Source organism: Microtus ochrogaster, chromosome 4 (assembly GCF_000317375.1).
Source record: "Microtus ochrogaster isolate Prairie Vole_2 chromosome 4, MicOch1.0, whole genome shotgun sequence".
Classification (NCBI taxonomy): Eukaryota; Metazoa; Chordata; class Mammalia; order Rodentia; family Cricetidae; genus Microtus; species Microtus ochrogaster.
The window spans coordinates 27,609,573-27,635,699 of NC_022011.1; the positions used below are offsets into that span (position 1 = coordinate 27,609,573).

The 26,127-nt window shown below is 51.3% G+C and overlaps 1 protein-coding gene and 1 long non-coding RNA gene across 2 annotated transcripts in view; one reads left to right on the top strand and one right to left on the bottom strand.

Annotated features, from left to right (window-relative positions):
* The window catches only part of Atp2c2 (ATPase secretory pathway Ca2+ transporting 2), a 59,155-nt gene that overhangs the window by 30,463 nt on the left and 2,565 nt on the right, over positions 1–26,127 (top strand). The window contains exons 8-24 of the mRNA XM_005345755.2: positions 3,886–4,035; positions 4,105–4,173; positions 4,592–4,667; positions 7,946–8,012; positions 12,541–12,665; positions 12,801–12,898; positions 14,564–14,665; positions 15,701–15,790; positions 19,006–19,107; positions 19,524–19,680; positions 20,443–20,613; positions 21,182–21,279; positions 21,368–21,418; positions 22,322–22,488; positions 23,733–23,801; positions 23,890–24,006; positions 25,117–25,264. Of these exons, the coding sequence (XP_005345812.1) occupies positions 3,886–4,035; positions 4,105–4,173; positions 4,592–4,667; positions 7,946–8,012; positions 12,541–12,665; positions 12,801–12,898; positions 14,564–14,665; positions 15,701–15,790; positions 19,006–19,107; positions 19,524–19,680; positions 20,443–20,613; positions 21,182–21,279; positions 21,368–21,418; positions 22,322–22,488; positions 23,733–23,801; positions 23,890–24,006; positions 25,117–25,264 (1,857 nt within the window). The remainder of the gene's footprint in view (positions 1–3,885; positions 4,036–4,104; positions 4,174–4,591; positions 4,668–7,945; positions 8,013–12,540; positions 12,666–12,800; positions 12,899–14,563; positions 14,666–15,700; positions 15,791–19,005; positions 19,108–19,523; positions 19,681–20,442; positions 20,614–21,181; positions 21,280–21,367; positions 21,419–22,321; positions 22,489–23,732; positions 23,802–23,889; positions 24,007–25,116; positions 25,265–26,127) is intronic.
* The window catches only part of LOC113455958, a 6,030-nt gene continuing 2,505 nt past the window's right edge, over positions 22,603–26,127 (bottom strand). The window contains exon 3 of the long non-coding RNA XR_003376858.1: positions 22,603–23,567. This is a non-coding gene — a long non-coding RNA (uncharacterized LOC113455958). The remainder of the gene's footprint in view (positions 23,568–26,127) is intronic.

Sequence of the window (26,127 nt, forward strand, 5' to 3'; positions counted from 1 at the left end):
AGAGAGAGAGAGAGAGAGAGAGAGAGAGAGAGAGAGAGAGAGAGAGAGAGGAGAGGCTGGAGAGCCACCTTGGGTGTCATCTCTCTGGTACTGCCTATCTTGGTTTTTGAGACAGTCTGTCACTGGCCCAGGGCTTGCCAAGTAGCCTCAACTTGCTGAACAAGTTAGCCCCGGGATCTGTCTCCATCTCCCTAACTCTGGGTTTACCACCACACCCTGCTGCCATGATCACCACTTCCCCCTCCTCTTCCTCTTCTTCCTCCTCCTCTTCTCTTTTTCTTCTTCCTGAACAGGTCTGGGGCTCAGACCTTTGCCAACTAAACTATCTCCCAGCCCTGGTTATGGTCTAGGACTCAGTACTTTACCAACTAAACTATCTCCCAGCCCTGGTTACGTGGCATATAGAGCAGATTACAATGGCAAAATCATCCAGGACAAGACTGGAGGAGACTTCATGGCAAGGAGGGAAACTGAGGCAGAGAACCATCAAGTGCAGCCTTGAGATCTGGTTTGGCAACTCCGATGGGGCTGGCTCCTCCCACAGCTTAAGGGTTCAGAGTTAGGATCTAGTAGTTAAGCACACCTGGGGCTGTGCGACGTGATGCTGCTACATTCTGGAGAAGGGCCTGGGTGACAGAGTCACCTGAGTGACACATTCTTCCAAGAACAGGAGAGTGCAATCTTCGGACTCTCAGTAAGCAGGTGACTGAGGGAATCCTGAGGACGCCACACAGCTGGTCAGTAGTCACATCTTCTGCGACTGTTCTTGGAGGCAAGGAGGCAGAGCCATGAGAGGAGCTGCACGTTAAGACTGGTTTTGAACCCGGCACCTAAAATTCTACCTGGGTAACCTGGAGCTCTTTGCTTACCCTCTCTGTACTTCAGTTGCCTTATATGTAAGACAGGAGGAGGTAGCAGTCTGGGGAAGTTAGAAGCCTTAAAGGGGTTCATGCCTGCAGAACTATGGGAACACTGACTGGCTCCTAAGAAACTCAGTGGGTGTATGGGACAAGAGAACCCTGGGCTTTAAATCCTAGCCCTGTGTCTCATGATATAACTGGCGTTTGTCCAGACTGCCCAGAGTAATTGTGCGGTCAGGCAATCCGCAACCGGTAACGGCCCAGATACTGGTGATTTACTTTTCTGTAGCCCTGAGTAGACCATAGGTCTCTAGATGAGTTGAAGCCTCTAACTACTGCTCCTGGCTCTTGAGGCCTCGGATCCATTTCAGTAACACCCTGGGCATATCGACAGCACGAGAGTAACACCATCACGCCCCACACATCTCCCTGCTGGCATTTTCAACTCCCTGGGGCAATCAATAGCTTTGTTTATCCACAGCAAAACACCTTTATCGACAGTGAAGCTCCGAGACTCAGGAGTGGCCAGCCCTGACTACTGAGTTCCGGGCACAGGAGGCTCACGAGCCTGAGGACAGGACCCACAACGGTCCGTGCATGGCTGCATGGGGTCACAAAGCCTTACCTTCTGGTCCCCTGAGTGGGAACAAAGGCAAAAATTCTTGACTGTTCTTTCCCCTGTGGAGACTAAAATGAAGACAATTGAATGGAGTTGTCAGAACTCCAAGCAAGCTTTGCCAAGGGGTCCTAACACTGGGAACAGGCATACAGGAGGGTGGAGGCAACAGGGGCACACATGTGACCTGGTAAGGGAGGGAGTCTTCATGGACCCCATCCTTCAGCACTCCACCTTTGTTATGCTGGGGCTATGCTCATTCCTGTGAGATTGTGCCCTCCTCCCCACAACTACCTGTTCCTCCTCATTCGGATGCTCTGTCCAGGGCTCCTGGGAAGCGACCACTATTTATGGTTACACGCTGCAAACTGCATGGTCACCAGAGCCATGTGCACAGTGGTGGCCCACTAGACTTGGCCCCCCAGTAACGCTACAGCCGTCTTGGCTTGGCCAGCATACTCTGTGATGTGGGCTCAAACTGAAGATGCATAAAGGCACATTTTGTAGGAGCGTTTTCCCAGTGTTAACACATGTGGCTATGTTTGTACTTAAGGAACCAGCCAGGCGGTGGTGGCGCACGCCTTTAATCCCAGCACTTGGGAGGCAGAGGCAGGCGGATCTCTGTGAGTTCGAGACCAGCCTGGTCTACAAGAGCTAGTTCCAGGACAGGCTCCAAAACCACAGAGAAACCCTGTCTCGAAAATCAAAAAAAAAAAAAAAAAAAAAAAAAAAAAAAAGGAACCTGCTGACACCTGAGACCTTCTTGTCACCCCCCTGGTGGCCTATAGGGCTCTACAGCCTCCTGAGGAGCACTCAGGGTAGCTTTCTACCTAGGCTGTGAGGCACCAATCTGCTGTCCTTACCGCCTCTTCTACAGTTGCCCTTCTAGGTCCCTCCAGCCTGTCAGACGCCAGCAGATGCTGTAACAAAGTCCAAGTCCAGGCAGATCGTGCTCTCTCCCAGGTCTAGAGACTAGCAACTTTCCAGCAATAGGAGGTGCCAGTCCATGGCTCCTACCAACCCTTAGTCCCTCTCTGATCATTTGTCTTCCCCCAAGGATCTTAGGGTACCATTGCCCCCACTCTCTCAGAGCATCACCTCCTGATTTCAGAGTGCCTATTACACCTGCCAAGTTTCTCTGCTAAACAAGGTGCTGTACCCACATGTTCTAAAGATGGGGATATGAATGCCTTGGGAGGGTTCACACCCAAGACCCTTCTTCGAGCTTTTCTTTCCATCCCTGGGCCTCTCCCTTACACCTCTGGCACCGAGACAGGGACCCAGGACCTCGTGCATACTAAGCCCCCATGTACCACTGAGTTACATCTCTTGCCTTTGTTTTGCTTTTATTTTGAGACAAGTTTCACTAAGTTGTCCAGGCTAGCTTTGAATTTTTGGTCCTCTTGCCTCAGCCTCTCAAGTTCTGAGTGGTTGATTGGTACCGCCAGGCCCAGGTGATCTAAAGTTTCTATATGCAGGTCACTGTGCTGGGTGCCAGGCCAAGCTGATCTAAGGTGTCTATGCACAGGGCACCATGCTGGGTGCCAAGGATACTAGAGAACAGACTTGACCCTGAGCATGGGTTTAGTGTCCAGAGCAACAGGTCTGAGCCTGTCCTTGCAGGTAGCTGTTCAGTGATGGTCAGGAAAGTATGATGGAAAATCCTGGGGATCCCAGAGACCAGGCCTGCCTGAGGACAGCAGGAGGGGCTCCCTGGAAACAACCACTTTGGGGCTAACCTTGAGGTCAAATGAATAGGAATTAGCTGTTTGGGGCAGAAAAGGCCCAAGCTACGACCCAGGCCTGACCTCCACACCAGGGACACTGTTGTCTTCATGCAGGGGCCCTGTCTGCTGTGAGGTCTGTGTCCCTGTATACTGCCCCCCATGGACTTGGCCTTCCCATCCTAAGATCTCAGTTCAAGTCTGTCCATCCTCCCAGCCTCCTCTTAGGGCTTTTCTCTCTGCATTGTATCTTCATATGCTGAGCCATCTTGCTGGCCCTGTTCCACCCTATTAACACCACCCAGAGGAAACTGAATAGCAGCGTGTAGACTCCTGGAGATGCTCACTCCATATAGAGTAGAGCCTTCGTATACTATGCCATATGGCTCCCACAGTTGTGGGAAGCGGGTCCAGGTACTTGGAGAGGCAAAGATGCATTCCAAGGAGCAGCTGAGTCATGTTTTCTGGTGATTCTCATGTTGCAAATAGCATTAAACAAGGCGCGAGACTTGCGCGTCTTCTTGGAGGGGCCTGGAGTTCTAAGCTTTTTTGGTTCTGTGATTCTGAATCTGGGTTTCCAAAACTCCTTCCTCTTTGACATCTTACAGGGCTTTTGGTACTGTTGCAAGCTTCAAGACTTCTGAAGGGCAAGAGGGGAGCTCAGAGTTTCACCTTTGTCCCCCAGGTCACAGACCTCCTGGTGGACGAATCCAGTTTCACAGGAGAAGTGGAGCCATGCAGTAAAACAGACAGCCCACTGGCAGCCAGTGGAGATCTCAGCACCCTGAGCAACGTGGTCTTCATGGGGACGCTGGTGCAGTGCGGGAAGGGTCAGGTAAGCAGAGCCTGGGTGCTGGCCCTGCAGCTCCAGGCCCCCTGTTACCTCCCTCTCTCTTCCACACAGGGAGTTGTGATCGGAACCGGGGAACAGTCTCAGTTTGGAGAAGTGTTCAAAATGATGCAGGCGGAAGAGGTGAGGGCAGCAGAGCCGGGGGCGGCCACTGTTTTCATCAGAGTTGTTCTAAGCCAGGGTCAGCCCTGCTCAACCCCGGAAAGTTGGAGGCCACAGGAAATAGAAGCAGGCTTTGTGTTTTTAATTTGAAGACTTCAGTATGTGAGCCAGCATGTGTGCCAGAAGCTCAGGGTAAAGGCACTTGCTGCCAAGCCTGATGACTTGAGATTGATCCCAGGAACCCACGCGTGAGAAAGATAGAACAACTCCCAAAAGTTGTCCTCAGAACCCCATGTGTGACCCCCCAAAAAAACAAAACTTACCATTTTATCAAATATATATGCATGTGTACCCCACATAGCCATCGCTCAGAACAGTCAAAAGAGTCATGGGTCCTAACATACCATTGTCCTTCCGTGCCCTGCCCCCCACACTACAGACACCTAAAACTCCTCTGCAGAAGAGCATGGACAAGTTGGGCAAGCAGCTGACTATCTTTTCCTTTGGCATCATTGGTGAGTGACGTCATTTCCTGCTGGGTTCTGGAGAGGAGGCTGTGCTGGTGATTTCAGGGACTCCACGTTGGGTACCATACGTTCGTTACTGGGGAAACTGGGGTTTCTTCTTTGGATTCTCAGTCTCAGTAATAAAAGAATTTTTAAATAATCTTGGGAGGGAGCTTGGGGACATTTTTATTAGAGTTTGAGAGAAAACAATAGGGTATCTTCCAGGGGGAAAGGAAGGCAGAAATAGATGTCTTTCTAGAGTTAGACCAGAACGTTCTGCCACCAAGGTCAGCAGGCAAGCTGGTCAGAGATGGCTTCAGAGAAAGAACAAGAAACCCAAAGCACCAGAGAAAATGTTTTAGCTTTGGTCAGTACCCCTGCCCCCCCACCAAAAGAGATAGAAAAGAAACAAAAGTTAGGACTCAGAAATGTGGCCATCTTATTTGGGGTCGCTTGGTGAGGCCCTGGGAAGGATAGGGCAGGTTTTCCAGGGAGGAAAAGTACATTATGTCTTTAAGGGGATAATTATTCCTCCCACCTCCTTAGAATGACTTGGGGTAAACCGGCCTCCCTGAGGGCTGTCTCTAGCTGGTGATTGACAGACCTCTTGGGTTGTGGGGGACGGGATACAGAGACAGTGGCCTGTGATGTTCTCAACTTTGGAGTAGATCAGGAAAAGGTAGAGGCATTAGCAAGTGATCCATCCTCAATGGCCTTTCTAGCTCCCATAACTACACTGTTAGTGGCGTGACCCAAATTAGGGAAGGCACCTGCTGAGAGTGCCAGGTTTCTGGGTACTGGAACAAAGAACTGGACCAGAGGCTTGTGTGTGGTGAGAGAAATAGAATGTTTTACTCAGGAAGAGAAAGGAATGGCAGAGAACGGATTGGTTGGGAGAGCAACAACAGGGTCTAGACTCAAGCCCTGACCCCTTCCATAGTCCCTACCTGCCATAGGGCATTACACAGAGCCCCCTCTGGGAGATCTTGCACACTCTCTGTGTTGTTACCTGCAGCCCAGACAGGGAGAGATTTCCAGTCCTTCTAACTGGCCCAACAGCTCTAGAGATCCGTCTTTCTCTGCCCCACAGTGCCGGAATTAAAAGCACAGGCAGCCATACCCAACTTTTCTGTGGGATGGGTGCTCAGGGTTCGAACTCAGATCTTCATGCTTGCAGAGTCTTGTCTGGGAGATGACAGAAGCAGACTTATCAACAAGATGAAACATAAAAAAGAGAAAGAAGGTGATGGAGGCCAGGCATGTTGGCACACATCTTTAATCCCATCACCGCTCTGAGGCAGAGGCAGGCAGATCTCTGTGGGTTTGGGGACAGCCTGGTCGACATAGTGAGTTCCGAGCCAGCCAGGGCTACACTGTGAGAAGCTGACTCAACAAATAGATGATGTTGGACCTGGGAGTTGGCTGGTTCGTGAAGCACCTGCCTTGTAAGCATGAGGACCTGACTTCAATCTCAGAACTCATTCAAGAAGCCAGGTGTGGGCCACTGGGCTGGTGAGTGAAGATACTGGCCATCAAGTACAATGGTGATTCCAGCTCAGCTCCTGGAACCCACAAGATAGAAAGAGAATTGACTCCTGTAGGCTGTCCTCTGACCGCCATATGTAGGCATGGCATGTATGCACATACACAAACATACACATGCACACACAAAGATATATGTAATTTAAAAACTTTTAAAGGAATATTCAAAATAAAATCTGGGTGTGTTTGGCTGGTTGGAGAGCTGTAAGAACCCATTTGTCGGCCAGGCAGTGGTGGTGCACACCTTTAATCCCAGCACTCGGGAGGCAGAGGCAGGCAGATCTCTGTGAGTTCAAGGCCAGCCTGATCTACAGAGCTAGTGCCAGAACAGGCTCCAAAGCTACAGAGAAACCCTTCTCAAAAAACATGGCAGGACCCTGAAGGTGGCCATGGGATGGATGCGCAGGGCCACCCCTTGCAAGGCCTTGCCAGTTAGCACCAGGATCTTCTGACTGTATTGGCAGATGAAGCTTCTGGGGGGGGGGGCTTTGGGCTCCCTGTCCAGCTCCCTTTTCTAACAGAGCCCCCCTAATTCATTTCATCTTAATTCATCTGGGTCCCAGCAAAGATTTCGGTAGAGGACTGAATTCCACGGCCAGTCACGTCCTGTGTACTCCCCCCCCCCCACATATACATACATGCACATGCTCACACCAGCATAGGTCATTCTGTTTCCTGTGTCCTGCACTGCAAAGCTGGCGTCTTTTGGAAAGTCTTCAAGGAGCAATCAATAAGCCACCTCTCCTTCCTTCTGTTATTTATGTCAACTGCAAGGACAGGGAGCTGTGGTCATGCTCCCATTTACAGGCAAAGAAACTGAGGCTGCATCTGGCTACCCCAGTCCTTTTCTGCATCTCTGGAACATCACGGGAACTTGTTCACGGGTCCCAGTGGTGGCTCAGGCCACTTCTGTCCCCACGCCTCCAGGGCCCAGCACAATGCCTGGTATTTAGTAAACCTTTGATGACTGATTGGCAAAGGAGGAAGAGGAAATTCAATCAGGACATAAAACATATTTAAGAAACAGCGGCCCAGGGGTTGGGGTGTGGCTCTGTGGTAGAGTTTGCTGGTGTGCGTAAAACTCTGGGTTCCAGCCCCAGCAATAAAGAGAGAGAGCAAGAGAGAGAGAGAGAGAGAGAGAGAGAGAGAGAGAGAGAGAGAGAGGAAGCAGAAGCAACAGAGGCTTATTCACCCCGGCAGGAGTAACACAGATTACAGATAGGAATGGCCCAGGGTGAACTGGTGATGAGTGTCTTCAACCTAAACTAGACAGGAATCCTTTCTGAAAGAATAAAACAGGATTTTTCCCCCTCCAGTAGAATGTGTTTTCTTTAAACAAAACAAAACAAACAAACAAAAAAAGGTGAGTGATTGTGGGTTCTTTTTATTTCTTTGCTTTGGTTCATTTGAAACAAGGTCCACGCTGACCTCAAACTCTTGCCAGCCATCCTCCTGTCTCAGCCTCCTGAGTGTTGGGATTATAAGTAGGAGCCACCATGCCTACATATCCAGTTTAATTCCCTTTGAACCATTCCCACCTTCCCCCATTCTGGAGATTGAACCTAGGGCTTCGTGCGTGCTAGGCCATCCTTCCTCTCCAGCCCAGAAACCTCAAGCTTCTGAGGCGGCTACTTATTTCCAGCATTCGAGGTCCCAGAGGGCCCCTCAGGAAGTGGGCTAAAAGCATGGTGAGGCACTGGGGTGTGCACAGTGGCCCAGACTGACGCAGTCCTCATCTCTTACAGGTCTCCTGATGCTGGTCGGTTGGATGCAAGGCAAGCCCCTTCTCAGCATGTTCACTATCGGGGTCAGGTTCGTTGTTAAGGCTCCCAAGCCCCTCCCCCAGCAGAGTGGGTGCAGACTGCAGGGCAGGCCAGGAGACGGAGGCACTTCTTGACCCCAGCAAAGCGGGTCTCCCGTAGCATGTGGGAGGGGTGCACTTTATAGAACATAGGGTCTGCTTTTCATCCCTCATCACTAAGGGTTTGGATCTATTGAGGTGAGGGCCTGGGCCTCCACTGTGCCTCAAGCATGGGCAGGGTGCCACCTTGTTATATTGTGGCAAAATGCCTCAGGAAAGGAGGAAGTAAGGGAGCAACAACATATTTTGGTTCAAGGTTTCAGAGGGTTCCTCCCAAGGTCCCCTGGCTCCTGTGGTGAGCAAGACAGGATAGCAGCAGAAAGCAGGGAGGCATGTGGTGCTCCTGATTTCCTCCTCTCCCCTTCATTCCATCTGCTCCCTTTGGGATGGCACCCCCCCACACACACAGGGTGGCTCTTTCACACATGGCCAGAGGCACGACAAACCAATCTCTTCATGGTTTCTCCATCCAATCAAGCGATCAATCCAGACCACTCTAACTGGGACCAGGGAGTAGGGTGGTGACAGAGCAGGTACCTGGCATGCGCAAAGCCCTGGCTTCCATCCCTGCTCTGCAGAAGATGGGTACAGCACTTCACCTTGACTTGATTACATCTGCAAGGACCTGGATTGAACAATCCATCTCTCCGTCTCTAAGACGGGATCTCGTGTAGCCCAGCCTGGCTTTAAACGTCTTATGTAGCCAAGGATGGCCTTGAAGTTCTGATCACCCTGCACGTAGTTGGTTTAAGCCTTGCTGGGAATTGAACCCAGGGTTTTGGGTTTCAGACTCCCAGGAGTGGGAGTCTGGATCTCTTGATGCTGGGACAAGACACAGGAGCTCCTAGCTGGTTCTTGCTTAGTTCCTCGGGGTCACACATGCTCCACCTTATAAGTAGGGAAACTGAGATTCAGGTTCCACCATTGCCCATGGCTGCAGATTCCAGGAGCGGAGGAGAGACCCTGAACCGCTTCTCACAGTGCCTCTAGGCAGGATAAGACCCTTCACTTGCTAAGATTCTGTTCACACCCTAGACAGCTGGCAGCCGTCGGGCCACAAATATTGACCAAGCATTGCTGGACAATTTGTTACATCATCAAAGCACTGATTGAGCCACAGGCCTGGGCCCTCACAGGGTTTTCAGGCTGGTAGAGAAAGTGATTGTGAGCAATTTAAGTGTGGGTTAACAATGCAATTATAGCTTAGCATCTGTGCTGTGCTGATACCCCATGGGAAGTGTTGGCCGTGAGAGAGACTGAGAGGGAACAGGGAGGGGTGTGGAACTGGGAAGGGAGTCAAGGATATTTTCTATGTGATATTGGAAGCAGGGAGTTGAGAAGGGCCAGTTAAGAGAATAGCAGGAAGAGATCACCAGGCAGGAAGGAAGCAGCAAGCAGGTATAAAGGCCCTGGGTTAGGATAGTGCATAGCAGACCAGCGCCGCTAGGAGGACACCATTGACACCTGATGCAGTCTCTAACAAGCTCCCAGAAGTACCAAGGTGCCTGTCCCAGGACATACTCCATAACTGTAACTGGGATTAGAACCTCCCCCAGCCAGGCCCTGCACTAGCAGAACCAGAGGTGCAGCTCTCAACCCTCAACAGTGCCCTGATGTTGAAGCCATGGAGAGAGGCAGAGGAGGAGGATCCTGGAGGGGCTGCTGAAGAAAGCAGAGCCCTCGGGGGGTCAAGATGCTGGAACGCCACCCTCCACAGAAGGGTGCAGCCTGGCCGTACAGAGTGTGGGGGTATGGGACTTGCCTGGTATGCACAGGGCACTGGGCCTCATCCCCTCCACACCCTAAACACAAACAATTACTATTCTGTATTTTTTTTCTCATCTTATAAGCCATCAGAAGTTGCAGGAGCCTAAAAAGGCATCACGCCTGAAGGGCAAAGAACAAAACCCCAGTGTCCCCATTGGTCCGCCCCACATGGCTCATGGCGCACCTGGGCAAGAACCTGTTCCTTCCCCTGGGACACTGGATAGGTAAAACCTCCAGGCTTTTGTGATGGATTAGTCACCCCAAACCACCAAATCGGAAGGCAGAAATAGCGAGGAAACTTTCCAAAATAAATAAAAGCAGAGTGTTGTTCTTCTAAAAACTTCACCTTAGGCCCTGGTGGCCGGAGTGTCATTTAAGATGACCCAAGGAACTTGCCATTCCTGACCACTCCTAATCTTTATTAGTTTGTGGATTAATTTTTTATTGCTATGAACATATCCAGGTGTGCGCACAGAGCCCATCCCTTGACATATGGGGGTGTCCCCCTCATAATCTAATGTAAATGTTTGCTTAGCTGGTCTGGCCAGCCTGGGTCATAAAACCAAGGAAGCTGGTTTCACTGTCACCATGGAAACGCCCCCACCCCTCACTCCAACCTCCTTGACCAAATTCAGTAATCTTGTTTTATATAACTTGTCTCTGAATAGCCCATTGTCTCCAGGTGAAAGGTCACTATTTATATCCTCTCTCTCTCTCTCTCTCTCTCTCTCTCTCTCTCTCTCTCTCTCCCTCTCTCCCTCTCCCTCTCCCTCTCCCTCCTTTTCTGCTTTGTGTTTTTAAAGACCAGGATCTGTCAATGTCATTCAGGCTGGCCTCAGGCTCGCTAATGGTGATCCCCTGGCTTGACCTCCTGAGTGCCGGGATTGCAGGTGGGAGCCACCACACTTATCCAGGAGGCAGCTTAGTCTGGTGTGATCGGAAACCCTGTGCTACAACACACATAGCACTGGGTTTTGTTTTGGTTTTTTTTTTTAACATTTATTTGTTTGGAGCGGGGGTGCACATGTGGCAGTCAGGGGACAAACAACAGGACTCAATTCTCTCCTTCCATCGCATGGTTCCCCGGGATGGAACTCAGGCCGTCAGATCTTGTTAGCAGGTGTCCTTTATCGCCTAAACCGTTTCACCACCCTCTCTCTTCCTTTCTCAGTGGGACACCAAATAGTGACAGCCTTCACCATTTAACGCAGCGAGGTCCCCTGGGTGATGAGAGCGCCCTGTGAGCCCCCACCAAGTTTTCTGACTTTTCATTAGCCTGAGCTGAGTGTTCCCTCTGCACCCGCAAGAGTCAGGTCCTCGTGATGAGTTCACGTCTGCCCCTTTAGCACCTCAGCCTGAGGGAGGACAGAAGGCAAAAAGCTGCCCCTGCATCAATGTAGCCAGAAAGGGCTTTTAATCTGAATTCTGTTATATTTAATTTTTTTTTTGTTACCAACGCTTTAAAATTCAGTCCTCGTGAGGCTGGACAGCTCATGGTCAAGCACTTGCCTAGCATGCAGGCAGCCCTGGGTTCCACTCCAGCACCACAGAAGCCAGTGTGACTGTGCACACTTCTCACCCCCAACACTTGTGAAGTGGAGGAAGTGAGTTCAAGGTCAGCCTGAGCTATGTGAGACCCTATCTTGTAAAAGACAAATACAGTCACTCTATTAAAATGGTAGCTGGCCTCCAGTTTCTTGGGAAGGATAGCTGGTCTGGCAATACTCTTGCCTCACCCTCTGGATGACAGCTTGCTTTGGACAGATCCAACCTGGCGATCACCTGCTCAACATGGCTTGGATTGTCCCTCTCATCTCCTGTGTGGCTTCTCAGGTAGCAGAGCTTGCCCTGTCACTTCCACACCCCAAGTAGTCCCTTTCTAGAAGTTACTGTGGGTGGTTCCCTCTAAGTGAAAATACTGGAGAGTTTACTGTGTTTACAGGTCTCACATCCCCACCTTCACTCCAGGGCCAAAGGAGGGGGCTGAGATAGTGAGTGTGGCCGGTCTCTCCCAAGATCGCAGCACTGGGGGGGGGGGGAATGAAAGGAGCAGATATTAGATGTACTCTATCACAAAGGTGGGGGGGAAGGGGTTGCACTGCTTTGGCTTCTTTGGTACCCACAAGACTAAAAGCTAAACCATTAGAAGGTGACAGCTAAAATTTCAAGGACCTGGAGATGAGTCTGCATGCCAAAACCTGCTGCTTCCTTTTCTTCCCTTCCTTCCTTCCTTCCCTCCCTCTCTCCTTCCCTCCCTCCCTCCCTCCCTCCCTTCCTCCCTCCCTTCCTTCCTTCCTCCCTTCCTCCCTCCTTCCTTCCTTTCTTTCTTTTCTCTCCTATATTACATCAACCACAGTTTCCCCTTCTTCTAGTTCTCTGACTCTCTGAAATTGCCAAGTGCTTCCCCGGAAACTCTGTCCCTAAGAAATGAGAATGTTTGTCATGTAAAGGGACTTAACCGACACCAGTTCGCACTAAGATGCGACTGACTGCCTGATGGACTGGAGAGGTCCCGGCTGGGGAGGTGGTTTACCAGGGAAGTGGTGGGTCAGAAAGAGTGATGGGGGCAAGTGCATCGTGGAATTAGAAATTGAATAGACTGTCCGCCGGGGGCAAGGACAAGATTCACTAAGAAGAAAGCATCGTCACCGGTTTCGGTTGAGATGACATCACCCTTTGGTGTATTAACTCTGGTTCGACTTTTCTACTCAGCTTGGCTGTGGCGGCCATCCCAGAGGGGCTGCCCATCGTTGTCATGGTGACACTGGTCCTGGGGGTGCTGCGGATGGCCAAGAAGCGGGTCATTGTGAAGAAGCTGCCCATCGTGGAGACCCTCGGTGAGGCTTCCCCACGCCAATGCAATCTGAGTCAGGTTGACGTGTGGGGTTGGGATTGCTCATTCAAGAGTGTTGCATGAGTCCCAGACTTGGCGGTGATAATTCATCTCTATAAACCTATTCTCATGGTGCCAGGCTGCTGTAACGTCATCTGCTCTGACAAGACAGGCACTCTGACAGCCAACGAAATGACAGCGACCCAGCTCGTCACTTCCGATGGGTTCCATGCTGAGGTGAGCCTGGTGCTATCTCACAGGGCAGGAGACCAAGGTGTCCCCTGATAGCCCTTCTCCTCCCCAGGGAGATCACGCAGATTCTCTTAGATGAGCAAGGAAGAAATAAACACTTTGGAGGTCTGCCTGAGAAAGGATTGTGACCTTTAATTTGAGATGTCCTCTTTGATTCTTAATTAGCATATTTATTTTTTATGGTTTTGCAGGATGGAGCCAAGGGTCTCCTCCATGCTAGTCAGGCACTATACGACTGAACCACATTCCCAGCCCTTCACTAACAGCTCACCCGGCTTTTGTGGTTCTGGGGATTGCCTGGCATGCTGGGTAAACCCTCTACCACTGAGCTCACTCTTCCCAGCTCACTCTTCACTCTCGTCTGAAGACAAAGTTTTACTCTGTATCCAGGCTGACTTTGAACTTGAGAGCTGCCTGCCTCTGCTCTCCAATAACCTAGGATTATAGGCTTGGGCCACTAGGCCCTGCTGCATTTGGGTTTTTGAAACAGGCTCACTCTGTAGCCTGGGCTGGACTGGAACTCATTATGTAGTCCAGGTTGTCCTAGAGATGGCGGTCAATCTTCTTGTCTCAGCTTCCCATATGCTGGGATTTCCAGGCGTGAGTCACCATGTCCAGCTCGTTAAAAAATTTAAAAGCTACAGAAGTACCTGTCACCACCCATGACAAACTGACCCTGAGTCACTGTCTGTGCCTCTCTGTCTCTCTCAAGGCACAATGGCACGCTCCCTTAACCAGCAATTTTGAGTCTGGGTGTTTTTCCACAGACCTTTCCAGAGCAAAGGGTGAGGAAACAGGAGCCCACAGGTGATGGCCTTCTCTTGTCAATAACGTTTCTTTTTTTTAAATTTATTTATTTATTATGTATACAATATTCTGTCTGCGTGTATGCCTGCAGGCCAGAAGAGGGCACCAGACCTCATTACAGATGGTTGTGAGCCACCATGTGATTGCTGGAAATTGAACTCAGGACCTTGGGAAGAGCAGGCAATGCTCTTAACCGTTGAGCCATCTCTCCAGCCCTCAATAACGTTTCTTTACTTTTTAAAGATTTTTTTGAGATATTTGTTTATGTTTATGGCTATATGCCTGTGTGCTGGTACCGTAGGCACATAGGTACAGTTCCTGTGGAGGCCAGAAGAGGGTGTTGGAGCCCCTGAAGCTGGTACTACAAGCAGTTTGGAGCCATCTAGTGGTGATGCTGGGAACTGAACAAGACCAGTAAGCACTCCTATCTACCACTGAGCCTGCTCCCTGGCCCTTCAATGCTATTTTCTTGGCACATTGTCATGCCGGTTTATGAACATTCCATGGCTGGTTGCTTTTCAGCCCCGGGCTGCATTATCTTTATTGACAGGTTTATGAGCTGCAGAGGCCAGATATTTCCTCTTGGTTTAGGTGTGGCTTCTCCCAAGCTGTCTCCCTTTGCTCCTCAGCTTGTGCAGCAAGGCCTCCACCGGGAGTGCTGGCAGCAGCTGGTCATAATGCACGCAGCCTCTACTGTCAGGGAGAGGTCCTGGGCGGCAGACAGTCTGCGGGGTCATCCTAACGTATATGCTAATGGATGGGACTGTAGGAGAGGGGACAGGAACCACTCAGGGTTTAGGGGTCAGGTCTCGATAACACCCTCAGTCTGCCGTATCCTTCCAGATCAGTGGAGTCGGGTACAGTGGCGAAGGGGCCGTGTGTCTCCTTCCATCCAAGGAAGTGATCCAGGGATTCAGCAACGTTTCGGTGGGGAAGCTGGTGGAGGTGAGTGTTGGGTAGCCATGGTGGGACGGTGTGCAGCCTGCCTGGGATGGAGGTGACTGACCAGCTTCAGCAGTTAGGGCTGTCGCAGCTGCGGACATCACCCCGGCAAGATGGGAAGGAGGAGGGCGAAGGGAAGGCAGAGCCTGGCTGGGCTGGTGGGTGCGGATCTTCCCACTGTTACTGTTGGCATTGTCAGGTGTGGTTTCTCCTCCTCGTATGCCATCTGCCCTTCCTGCATGGCCAGCGGCCTCCCGGAAGTCAGGGCCTCCTCCCGAACAGTACCCTCCTCCAGCCCCCCCCCCCCCGCTCTACTGCTTTCCCTTCCCTCAGCCCCCTCAGAAACAAACTCAGAGAAGTCCCTGGATGGCTGAGATCAGCTCCAGGGTGGCAGGGAAGTGGCAGTCGCCCACGCTCTGTCAGGCTTCTAGATGTTTCTCCAAACTAGCCGTGTACTGTAGAACACTTTCCTAAAGCCTGTGGCTTAACTGATGCCTGCCTATCCTCCCATGCAGCCAGTGCCACTCTCCAGCCCCAGAACACAGTGTCACCTGAGTGGAAATCCACTTGCTGTCACCATCACCCCACTACCCCACCACAGACCCTGGTCCACCTGCACCTTGTGCTCCCCTGACCGCTTCTGGAACCAACACTCTTCCTAAGCCATTTCCCAGCCTAGTGGGACAGGCCTGGCATCCCGGCTACTCAGGAGACCAAGGCAGGGGTACAAGTTCAAGGCCAGCCTGGGCAACTTAGCAAGTCCTATCTCAAAATGAAAAACAAGCCTGGGGTATGCAGTTCAGTGGTAGAGGGCTTGCCTAGCATGTGAGAGGCCTGGTTCAATGCCTGAAGATGGGGTGGGGACAGGGGGTGACACATTTGTGTGTTTCTAAGACATACATTTATTAGAAGGAAACTTGTTATCTGGCCCAGCTCTAAGGCCACACCTGCAGTGCCCAACCTTTCATAGCATGGGTGAGCCCAAGGCCCAGGGGCTGGTTCCTTGTACTGACTGCAGATACTCCAATATCACTTTAGGCAGGCTGCATCGCCAACAACGCTGTCATCAGGAAGAACACTGTGATGGGACAGCCCACAGAAGGGGCCTTGATGGTGCTGGCCATGAAGGTAAGGGGTCATGTAGTGTCCGTACTACTACGTGTACTACGGTCCTGTAGCACCTGTACTACGTGTACTATGGTACTACGCCTGTAGCATACTCAGGCAAGGGCCTTGGAGATTGAAACACACACACACACACACACACACACACACACACACACACACACGTCATCCTTGAAACAAGAACACCAAGAATGCCAACTTTATTGTTGGCATTATATTGATGGCAGCTTATATAGCACCTTCCCTGACTAATGGCCATGCCCTAGCTCTCAAGATCCTGCAGCTGCAAGCCACCAGAAACCACTCCCCTGCCATCAGGGTCTCGTGCTCAGAGCAGCTGCAAGCATAGGTTGCTCAGAGCAGCTGCAAGCATAGGTTGCTCAGAGCAGCTGCAAGCACAGGAGAATAGCTGTTTACTCTGGCAGGCAAAGGGTCATAGAAAATTCAGAGTCTGATGATCTGCAGTCCTCAACAGGGTCAGAAGAGGACATCTGTGTCCTTCTCTGTGTGTCTCTACTTGTTCCTTTGAGACAGGGTCTCTCGCTGAACCTAAGCCAGGCTGGCAGCCAGCAGGCCCCAACCATGTTCCTGTTACCCACCCTGTCCTCCAACAGCACTGAGGGTACAGGCACACATAACCACATGCTGGCCTGGAAGTTTTGGTTCCAAAGGGAGGAATCTTTCTGCCAGGAAACACAGCAAACATTCCATAGAACTGGAAGCTCAGAAACCCAGGGCCACTTTGGGTTTCTGGTGCCCTGAAGCAGACAAGCTAAGAAAGAAACAGCAGTGGCAATAGGATCCTGATTACCAAGAGGAAATTGGATTGCTTCTCCACAATGGAGGTGAGAACGATTACGTCTGGCGTGCAGAGGATCCTATAGGGCATCGCTTGGTGCCACCATGTCTTGTGATTAAAGTCAATGGGAAACTACAATGTAATTCAGGCAGGATGAAGAGGGTACAGCCCCATCAGGAATAAAGGTGTGGGTAACTCCTCCAGGGAAAGACCTGTTGAGGTGCTTGCTGAGGGTAAAGGAGATACAGAATGGGTAGTAGAGGAAAATAGTTACAAATGCCAGTTAGGGGGCTGGAGAGATGGCTCAGAGGTTAAGAACACTGACTGCTCTCCCACAGGTCCTGAGTTCAATTCCCAGCAACCACATGGTGACTCACAACCATCTGTAATGAGATCTGGTGCCCTCTACTGGCCTATAGGATATATGTAGGCAGAATACTCTATACATAATAAATAAATAAATCTTTAAAAAAAAACAAATACTAGTTAAGGCCATGTGACCAATTACAGATTATAATAAATCAGCAATATATAATAACTCTGTAATTATAGTAAATAACATATAATTATAAATTACTATAATTTATAAATATTAATTATAATTTAACATATTCAATAATCTAAATATAATTAAATAATATAAATAATAACACTATAATAAATATATAAAACAAGGATTATAATTGAATGTTTTGTCACATTTTTATGAACACTCATGCATATATACACACATATTAAACAGAGATTCGTGTTTTCTTTCCTTTCTTTTTTCCATGTAATTATCTTGATTCTATCAGTTCTGTTCCTTTAGAGAACCTTGACTAGTCCACACAGTTCTGGGGATTTGAACTCAGGTCCTCGTGTTTGCGCAGCAAGCCCTCTTACCTGCTGAGCCATCTCCCCAGCCCTAGACATCATCCTTGTGATCTGCCTGCCCCTCTTTCACACCGCTCTCAGGAGTGAGAGTGGAACCCAGGGCACCGTGGCTGCCTAAGCCAAACTCCAGCCCTTTTTACTTTGAGAAATGCCCTTGCTGTGTGGCCCAGATCAGCCTTGAACTCACAATCCTGTCTCAGCCTCTGAGAAGCTATGATCACAGGCACGTGCCACCACACCCTGCTGGTCATTACATCTCCATGTTTTGTCATCTTCTCCTGGGGTGACACAAACAAATATCTATTCACCCAGATAGGACACCCCAAAAGCATCAATTCCACCCAAGCCCAGCTTGACGGGTGGATGACTTTTTTGGGTTTGCTCAAAATAGTATGTATGGGGACCCCAAACAGCCACATCCCTAAGGAGCCCAGCCCTGATCTGTTGTGCTCCCTGCAGGGGAACTTCTGCCTTCTGCATACTCCAGCATGTCGGCTGCTGCTGCAGCCGAGGAAGGGTTGAGGAGGTGAGGGTCTGATGCCCTCTCTACCCCTCCTTCTGAGGGTCTCCGGGGATGAGTCCCAGCTTCTCAGATGGATGCTGATGGCGACCCTTCTCAGAGGACAGCCTTGCACAGCACAGCCACCGTTGGCCACTGCGGGGGCTGCTGGCATAGCTGTGCTTTGAGGTGGATGGGGAGTAGGGACTCTTTCCAGACATGGTGGCACACGCCTTTAATCCCAGCACTGGGAAAGCAGAGCTAGGCAGATCTCTCTAAGTACAAGGCCAGCCTGATCTACATAGCAAATCCCAGGCCAGGCAGGGTTACAAAGCAAGACCCTGTCTCAGTGGGGAGCAGGGTTCTCAGAGCCCCCTCCTTCCCTGAGCCAGTTCCACTTTCACCAGAGTTCTGGGATTCCTTTCTCTCCCAAACACTGTTTCTAATGCATGAGATGCCTGGCTAACATTGGTTTGCTTTTGGAAAACCGAGTTTGTCCTGAGTTTTAGTTTAGTGAGCAATAGGCCCCGAAGTCATCAAAGACCACACAGGTGCTGGTCCTGCGGGCCCCAGGCTGCACCTCCCCAAATGTCCTCATTCCTCAGGAGTTTCTAAAGGCAATGAGGCAAAGACTTGCTTCTGGGTCAAGAGAAAAGAAAGGTTCCTGGGTGAGACATTTGAAAACAGACAGCCTTCCTGTAGCTACTGCTTGGGGTTCTATAGTTTGGATGTTGGTTTATACAGAGTTTAATTTACTGCAGTGGTTTTCAACCTGTGGGTCACAACCCTTCAGGAGTGGGGGCACAAATGACCTTTTCACAGGAGTTACCTGAGACTATTAAAAAACACGTATTTCCAATTTCCAATTAATAACAGTAGCAAAATCACAGTTATGAATTAGCAACGAAAGTAAGTTTATGTTTGGGGGGGGTACCACAATAGGAGGAACTGTGTGACAGGTTGCAGCATTAGGAAGGCTGGGAACCAGGGGCATACAGCCTGGCTTGGGGTGACTCCCTGAAAACATCCCCTCTTATACCCTAGATGAACTTAGGTGACGCCAAAGATTCCTACACACGGAGAAAGGAGATTCCCTTCAGCTCAGAGCAGAAGTGGATGGCCGTGCGGTGCAGCCCGAAGAATGAGGTGAGCTTGGCTGTTGTTAAGACAGTCTCACTGTGGTGCCAGGCTGTCCTGGAAGGCTCCTGCCTCAGCATTGAGAGCTGGGATGGCGGAGCACACCTCCCTCCCTTACCAGAGTAAGGCGCAATGGGGGGAGAGGATGGCATGCCCAGCACCTTCTGAGAGCTTCCAGTGAGGTGACAGCCATGAACCTGGCATTCTGACCCCTGGTGCTCATAGTGGGGGCCCTGACCCAGCCGCACCTGCGTCCCTGGGGATTAGCAATGTGGAGTCTCAGGCTTCTATTAACCTGCGTTGGAAAGTCCAGGCGTGGACCGTGTGTTGCGGAGATTCTGGTATGGGCTCACGTGCGAGGCAATTGTCTATGCAGCAGGAAGCACCCAATGGCAGTGGGTTTTGTTTTCCTTTTCTTTTCCAAGGACCGGGAAGACATTTTCTTCATGAAGGGGGCCTTTGAGGAAGTGATCCGTCACTGCAGCATGTACAACAATGGGGGCATCCCCCTGCCTCTGACGCCCCAACAGAAGTCCTGCTGGCTGCAGGAAGAGAAGAAGATGGGCTCGCTTGGACTGCGGGGTTGGTACCATGGCCTCCTCCCTTGTCCACTGGGGCCTTGCGTTGGCCTGTAGTGTCGCTAGGATGCATGGGAGCAGGGTCCTGGGTGAATCTGCCACCGGCCAAAAAGCAGGCAGGGGTGGACCAACAAGCAACTCCCAACGTGAAACTACACAGTTGAAGTGCCTAGTCCCCCCTAGCCACCCACAACACCCGCTAATCTAGGGGTGGCTTGTGTATGGAGGAAGTGCTGCTTGCCAGATTCTCTAGGGCATGTGAAGTTTGTGCTGTGTGCACTGATTTCAGGCACGATTTCATCCCGTACCTTCTGCCACGAAAACCCAGACCCCTTAGATGATGGGAGATGGTCCATTTTGGGCATCTACAGCTTTCTCAGGGGCAGAGTCAGGGTCTTCCCCATCAGGCTGATGTTAAAACTCTTGTGCCATTTGTCACCCCGTCACTTGTTGGAGAAAACATCTCAGAACACTCTGGAATACTTGTATTCCATGGGGGCAGGGCTGGGAGAAGAGCCAGGTTTCTCCTATTCATGACCTCAACCTCCTGACTCTGGAGACAGCATGCACTGAGCCCTTGGCAGGCGAGGCTGTCCCAGATGCCTGTCTGCCATCTCCCGGGGGCTTCCACTGGACCATCAGCCTGTATCCCATACCCCTCCCTCCCTATCCAGTGCACCTATGCTCCTCGGAGGGTCACAGCAGGGCTTGCTAGGACCAAAGGTGGTCACCAGTCCCCAGAAACCTGTCCTTGTGTCTCCTACAGTGCTGGCCCTGGCATCTGGGCCTGAGCTGGGGAGACTGACGTTCCTGGGTCTTGTTGGCATCATCGACCCGCCGAGGGCTGGTGTGAAGGAAGCGGTCCAGGTCCTCTCCGAGTCTGGTGTGTCAGTGAAGATGGTGACAGGAGACGCCCTAGAGACAGCCTGGGCCATAGGTAACTGGGATGAGGGGCCAGGAGTGGAGGGGCCTCATGCCCAACTGAAAGGGCTCTGAGCTGTGGAGACCTGGGCTCCCTGCTTCAGCTTGTGTCCAAAATGGGGGAAAAGTCCGCATGTAAACTAAGGGCCTACTGTGTGTTTCGGAGCTTTTAAGTGTAATCTCATCGCACAGGTGACATCCCACACCCTGTAGGTCCAGTCTGGCTTCCTCCATTGGCTGGGTATCTTTGAAAAGGCATGGAGGCGCTCATCAGCGGTGGACCGGCAGGCCACCTCTAATCATTCCCATCAAGAGTTGTCTTGTTGGCTTTGCCCAAGTCAGCCCAGTGCTGGGAGGTCACAGTCAGAGTCCCAGAGGTGCCAGTGATACTCCTCAGCATTGTGGCTTCAGGGAAGCCCATTTTTGCGTAGTTTTGTTATCATGGGCAAATATAGGTTCACCATGGTTACCAGACACTGACTGGATATGGGCTAAAGTCAGGTTTGTCACATGCTGGTGCTGGGTGGGACAGGACCACAGTGGGGATCCTGGGGTGTTCCTCAGCCCTAACTCCTCCCCCAAAGGAAGAAACATCGGCCTATGCAACGAGAAGCTGCGAGCCATGTCTGGGGAGGAGGTGGAAGGCATGGAGCAGGATGCACTGGCTGCCCGAGTGAGGCAGGTGGGTTCTTCCGGGGGGGCAGACGGGACAGGATGGAGAGGTCCTCCAGCTCCTATGTCCCAGATGACTCTTTGACTCCCTGTACCAGGTGTCTATATTCTTCAGGACCAGCCCGAAGCACAAGGTTAAAATCATAAAGGTAATGGGGCATATGACAGGGGCCGTTCAGGGGGGCAGGCTCTCAGCTGGCCAAGTGACCAGGATAGTCCAAGGGGGCAGGCTGCTAGCCACTTCACAGTAGAAACAGGGGTGGGTCCTCTTATGGGGTTGTGGGGAAGTTGGGGACCACTGTCCACAGACACTGGGAACAGCCCTAGGAATTAGATAACATAAAGAGAAAATATTCCCGTGGCTCCTTTTTGACAACCAGAAACCAGTGAGTTCCAGAGCTTTCCCCACATCTGTGCCTGGCAGTTTGCTGAGCTCTTTGAGAGGGTTCTGGGGTGTTTAGTTCTTAGTGATGAAGAATAAATGCCAACCCCATATGGTGGCTCACAACTGTCATTCCAGTACTCATGAGGCTGAGGCAGGGGGACCATGAGTTCCAGGATAAGCCTGGCCTACACAAAAAAAAAAAAAAAAAACAACAGACTGTTCCAAAAAAAAAAATGAACAAATTTTGTATCTATGAATATGGGTGCACACAGACCACAGTGCATGTATGGAGGTCAGGTGACACCTTGTGGGGGCCAGTTCTCTATTAACCATGTGACTATATGAGTCAGGTCATCAGGATTGGTGGCAAGCTCCTTTCCCTGTTGGGACATCTTGCCAGCCCAGAAATATGCAATTTTTACAACTCACATCTGCTATCCTAGCCAGGGTGTCACAGCAGCCTGTGAGGCCAGGATGGTGGCTGCCACTTGCTTTGTAGATTCAGGGCCATGCCCACCCTCAGGGCCACTGCAGCAGAGCTACTGTGGCTCTAGGCCAGTTGACCCCAGAGTCCAGGGGATGGGGCCCCGTGGAACACCAGGCAGGGCATCATGAAAGTCTGAGAGAGTCCTCGGGCTGCATCCTTCATCACCTGCTCTTCCCAAAGGCACTGCAGGAGTCAGGGGCGATTGTGGCCATGACGGGGGATGGCGTGAATGATTCCGTTGCCCTCAAGTCCGCGGACATCGGGATCGCCATGGGCCAGACAGGGACGGACGTCAGCAAAGAGGCCGCTAACATGATTCTGGTGGACGACGACTTCTCAACCATTATGTGAGTTGCTATCATGGGCATCCCCAGGATGTACTGTAGTGGATATGGCAGGGCTTTCTTGAGGTTCAGGGAACTCCCTGGAGAGAGCTGAATCCCAAGGTTATCGCTGTAATGATAAGCCCACTCTAAATGTATGGACCTTCTCAAAATAAGGTCATCCTGTCATTCATTACTGTGGGATATTAAGAAAGCCTAGAGTCACTTGACCAGCTAGTCACAAGGGACAGCTGTTAAAAATCATGTTTGGGGGCTGGAGGGATGGCTCGGTCGGCAAAGTGCTTGGCCTGCAAGCATGCGGAGTCAAGTTTGACACCCTGAGTTCACGTGAAAACGCAGGTAGGGCAGTACAGGCTGCTGACCCTACAGCTGTGGAGGAGACAGGCCGACCCAGGGCTTGCTAGCTAGCCAACCTCACCCGATGGGTGAGCTCCAGGCCAGTGAGAGATCCTGTGTCAAAGGAGAAGGACAGCCTTCCTGGGGATGACACCAGGCTGTCCTCTGGTCCCCATGTGTGCACACCTGCACAAATGAAAGTCCCAGTTGGAGGCCCAGACAGGAGGATTAAAATTGCCTTTTTCTGGATTTAATCTTAAGTAAATCACGGTAACTAGTGTACAGAAGAACATTTGGAAGCGTGTTTTTAATAATAGCAGAGGCACTGGTGTAGCAACATTTCTCTGCCACTAAAGACTCTTCCATGAATGATTCCGTGTGTGCATGTGTGTCTGTCCCACGGACACAGCCCTAGGAGCATGCCTGTAACCCTGACACTGTGCGGGGCAGAGATAGGAGAATCCCGGGGGCTTTGCTCCAGACTCTGAAATACTGACTCAAAGGAGGAAGTTAGAGAGGCAGCCGGACATCCAGGGTGTCCTTACGGCCTCCACACGCATGTTCCAACACATAAACTACACAGGTACACACAGGACAGATGGACGGTGATGCCTCTGTACCTCTCACACCCTTTTTTGTCCTGCCCCCAGCGAGTGGAGCTTGGGTTTCTTCCACTCTGCTGTGCTGAACCGCAGGTAGATTGTACACTCAGCATTCTGAGCACAGGCAGGGCCCCGGGGCTCCAGCTGAAAGGGATCACACACAGGATTTGTACAAAAGAGGCTGCCACCACCCCCATCAGTGTGTCCCAGGTGTGTCAGCAAGGGTTCCCGGCACTGTTGCACATAGGCTGGCCACTCCTACCCCCACCAGGACTTTCCTGGGCACCCACACTCTTGCCTCCCTTTCAGGAGCGCGGTGGAGGAAGGCAAAGGCATCTTCTACAACATCAAGAACTTTGTCCGCTTCCAGCTGAGCACGTAAGCAGAGGCAGCTGGTACCCTGTAGTGAGCGGGTGCCACATCCGGTGCACGCACTGAGGGGCTGCCTGTTGCCTTCGCCCTGCAGGAGCATTGCAGCCCTGAGCCTCATCACCCTGTCCACCGTGTGCAACCTGCCCAGCCCCCTCAACGCCATGCAGATCCTGTGGGTGAACATCATCATGGATGGACCGCCAGCACAGAGGTAAGGCTGAAGGCAGGACCATGTGAGCTTCCTCTGGGAAAGGAATCTCCAGGCTGCTTATGAGCAGCTTCCTGAAGGGCAGAATGGAATGCAGAGATGGAGCTTTGTGCTCCCTGAGTTACAGTGAACTCCTGGAGCCCATGGCTCCATCCCATTCTATAGTCAGGTCACCACCTCCAAGAAGACCTCCCTGATCACTCTAACAATGGCGGCCTCATCCTTGGGCATCTGCCAATGCTTTTCCCTAAAGGGGAAAGTATCCTTGTTTTGATTGATTAGATCCATCCTCACTGTGGTTGGTTATTATGGACTTGATGCCCCTTGACCCTTAGGATGGTGTTTGCATGTTATAGATGCTCATGAACACATCAGTGGCATAGGAGACCTGTGTGCCCAGCAGCCTTGGCTGCTTACACAGGGAGGTATCATTCCAAACGCGGCTAATGTTCCTGTTAGCATTGCTGTAATCATCGGCTGTGGTATGCAGAGGAAAGACCAGAGCCTAGTGAGGGCTGCTGCTTCCACAAGCCTCCCTGTGTGTGAGAGAGAGAGAGAGCAGGTGAGGTAGCTCCCAGGTCTCCATGTGCAACTGGGCCTCCTGATGTTCCTGAGTGATAAATGGGCATCTGACACAGTAGACCCTGGGGGGGCAGAGCTGGGTCCTGTTTCTCCAGGCCCCACTTAGGACCCCTCATGGTAGAGGGAACTACATGGGGGTTAGAAGGCCATGACATGGGGAGGGACAAAGCCCAGTGTTGGCTCCTGCTAGGCGCTCTGGCTTCTAGATCCTTGGAGACAGATGGGTGGAGAGCTATGGCTAACAGTAGGATAGTCACCTGGGGGACAAGAACAGCCCTGCTCACAGGCGACAATCGTCAAGGCTGAGGTACGGGTCTCAGGTGTCCCTTTTTGATTTTTGAGGCAGGCTCTCCCTCTTCCTCCCTCTTTGATTCAGGCGGGTTTAGGGCGCACTATATAACCCAGGCTGGCCTTGAACTCTGAGTCTCCTGCCTCAGCCTCCAGAAAGCTGGGATTGCAGGTGTGTGCCCCCTAGCCCGGCTTCCAGTGACCTTTGCTATTTTAAAACATCACTTGCCTTGTCCTGCACAGCCTGGGGGTGGAGCCTGTGGACAGAGATGCCCTGCGGAGGCCTCCGAGGAGCATGGGGGACAGCATCCTGAACAGAGCCTTGATCCTGAAGGTCCTCATGTCAGCTGCTGTCATCATAGGAGGGACCCTCTTTATTTTCTGGAGAGAGGTGAGCAAGGCAGGTGTTGGCTTGCTTGGGATCAGCTGGGAGCCCTGTGCAGGGCTGGGTGCTCTCTCCAAGGGAGACGAAGGGGGAGGGGAGAGGGAGAGAAGAACCTGGTGCTATCCAAGGCCAGAGAGTATGGTAGGGAGAGGTACGGAGAAATTTGTGGGACAAGAATTGGGGCCAGAGCACAGACAGCAGGAGTCTTGATTGGGGGCAGGCATTTCTATTGTCAAAGGAAACTACAGGATCCCCTTATGCTCTGAGACTATCTTAGCACATTGGGCCAGGGAGCCTCGGACATGGTTGTATAGGGTTATATACCTGTGGTTATATATGTGGCCCAGATGAGGAATGAGGTGGGGATCCCCACTGTGTTTAGACATGGCCTCCAGGGCATCCAGATGAGAGTTTGGTTCTGGAAACCTGCCTGGCCATCAGGTACATGGGACTGAGCTGTGTTCCAGCCTGATGAAGTTTCACCAGGTGGGGAGGGGGAAGTTGAGGCAAAAAGTGTCTGACACTTGCGCCCACAAATCCATCTCACTGGGGCTCCAGCCAGACCTGGCTGACATGGCTGAGACCTCCACAGACATTCTTACCAAATGCACTGTCTTTGGGACCAGCCGTCCCACACTCCTCACAGAACATGGGCTCTGATCTGTGGGTTTGTGTAGTGGCATGACCCGCTAGGGTGTTACCCCCAGGACAGTCTTCCTGATGCTGCGACCCTTTAATTAAGTTCCTCACGTTGTGGTTCCCAACCACAATTGTTTTTGTTGCTACTTCCTAATTGTAATTTCACTACTTTCACGAGTCCTAATATAAATGTGTTTTTTGTTTTTGGTTTTTTTTTTTTTTTTTTTTTT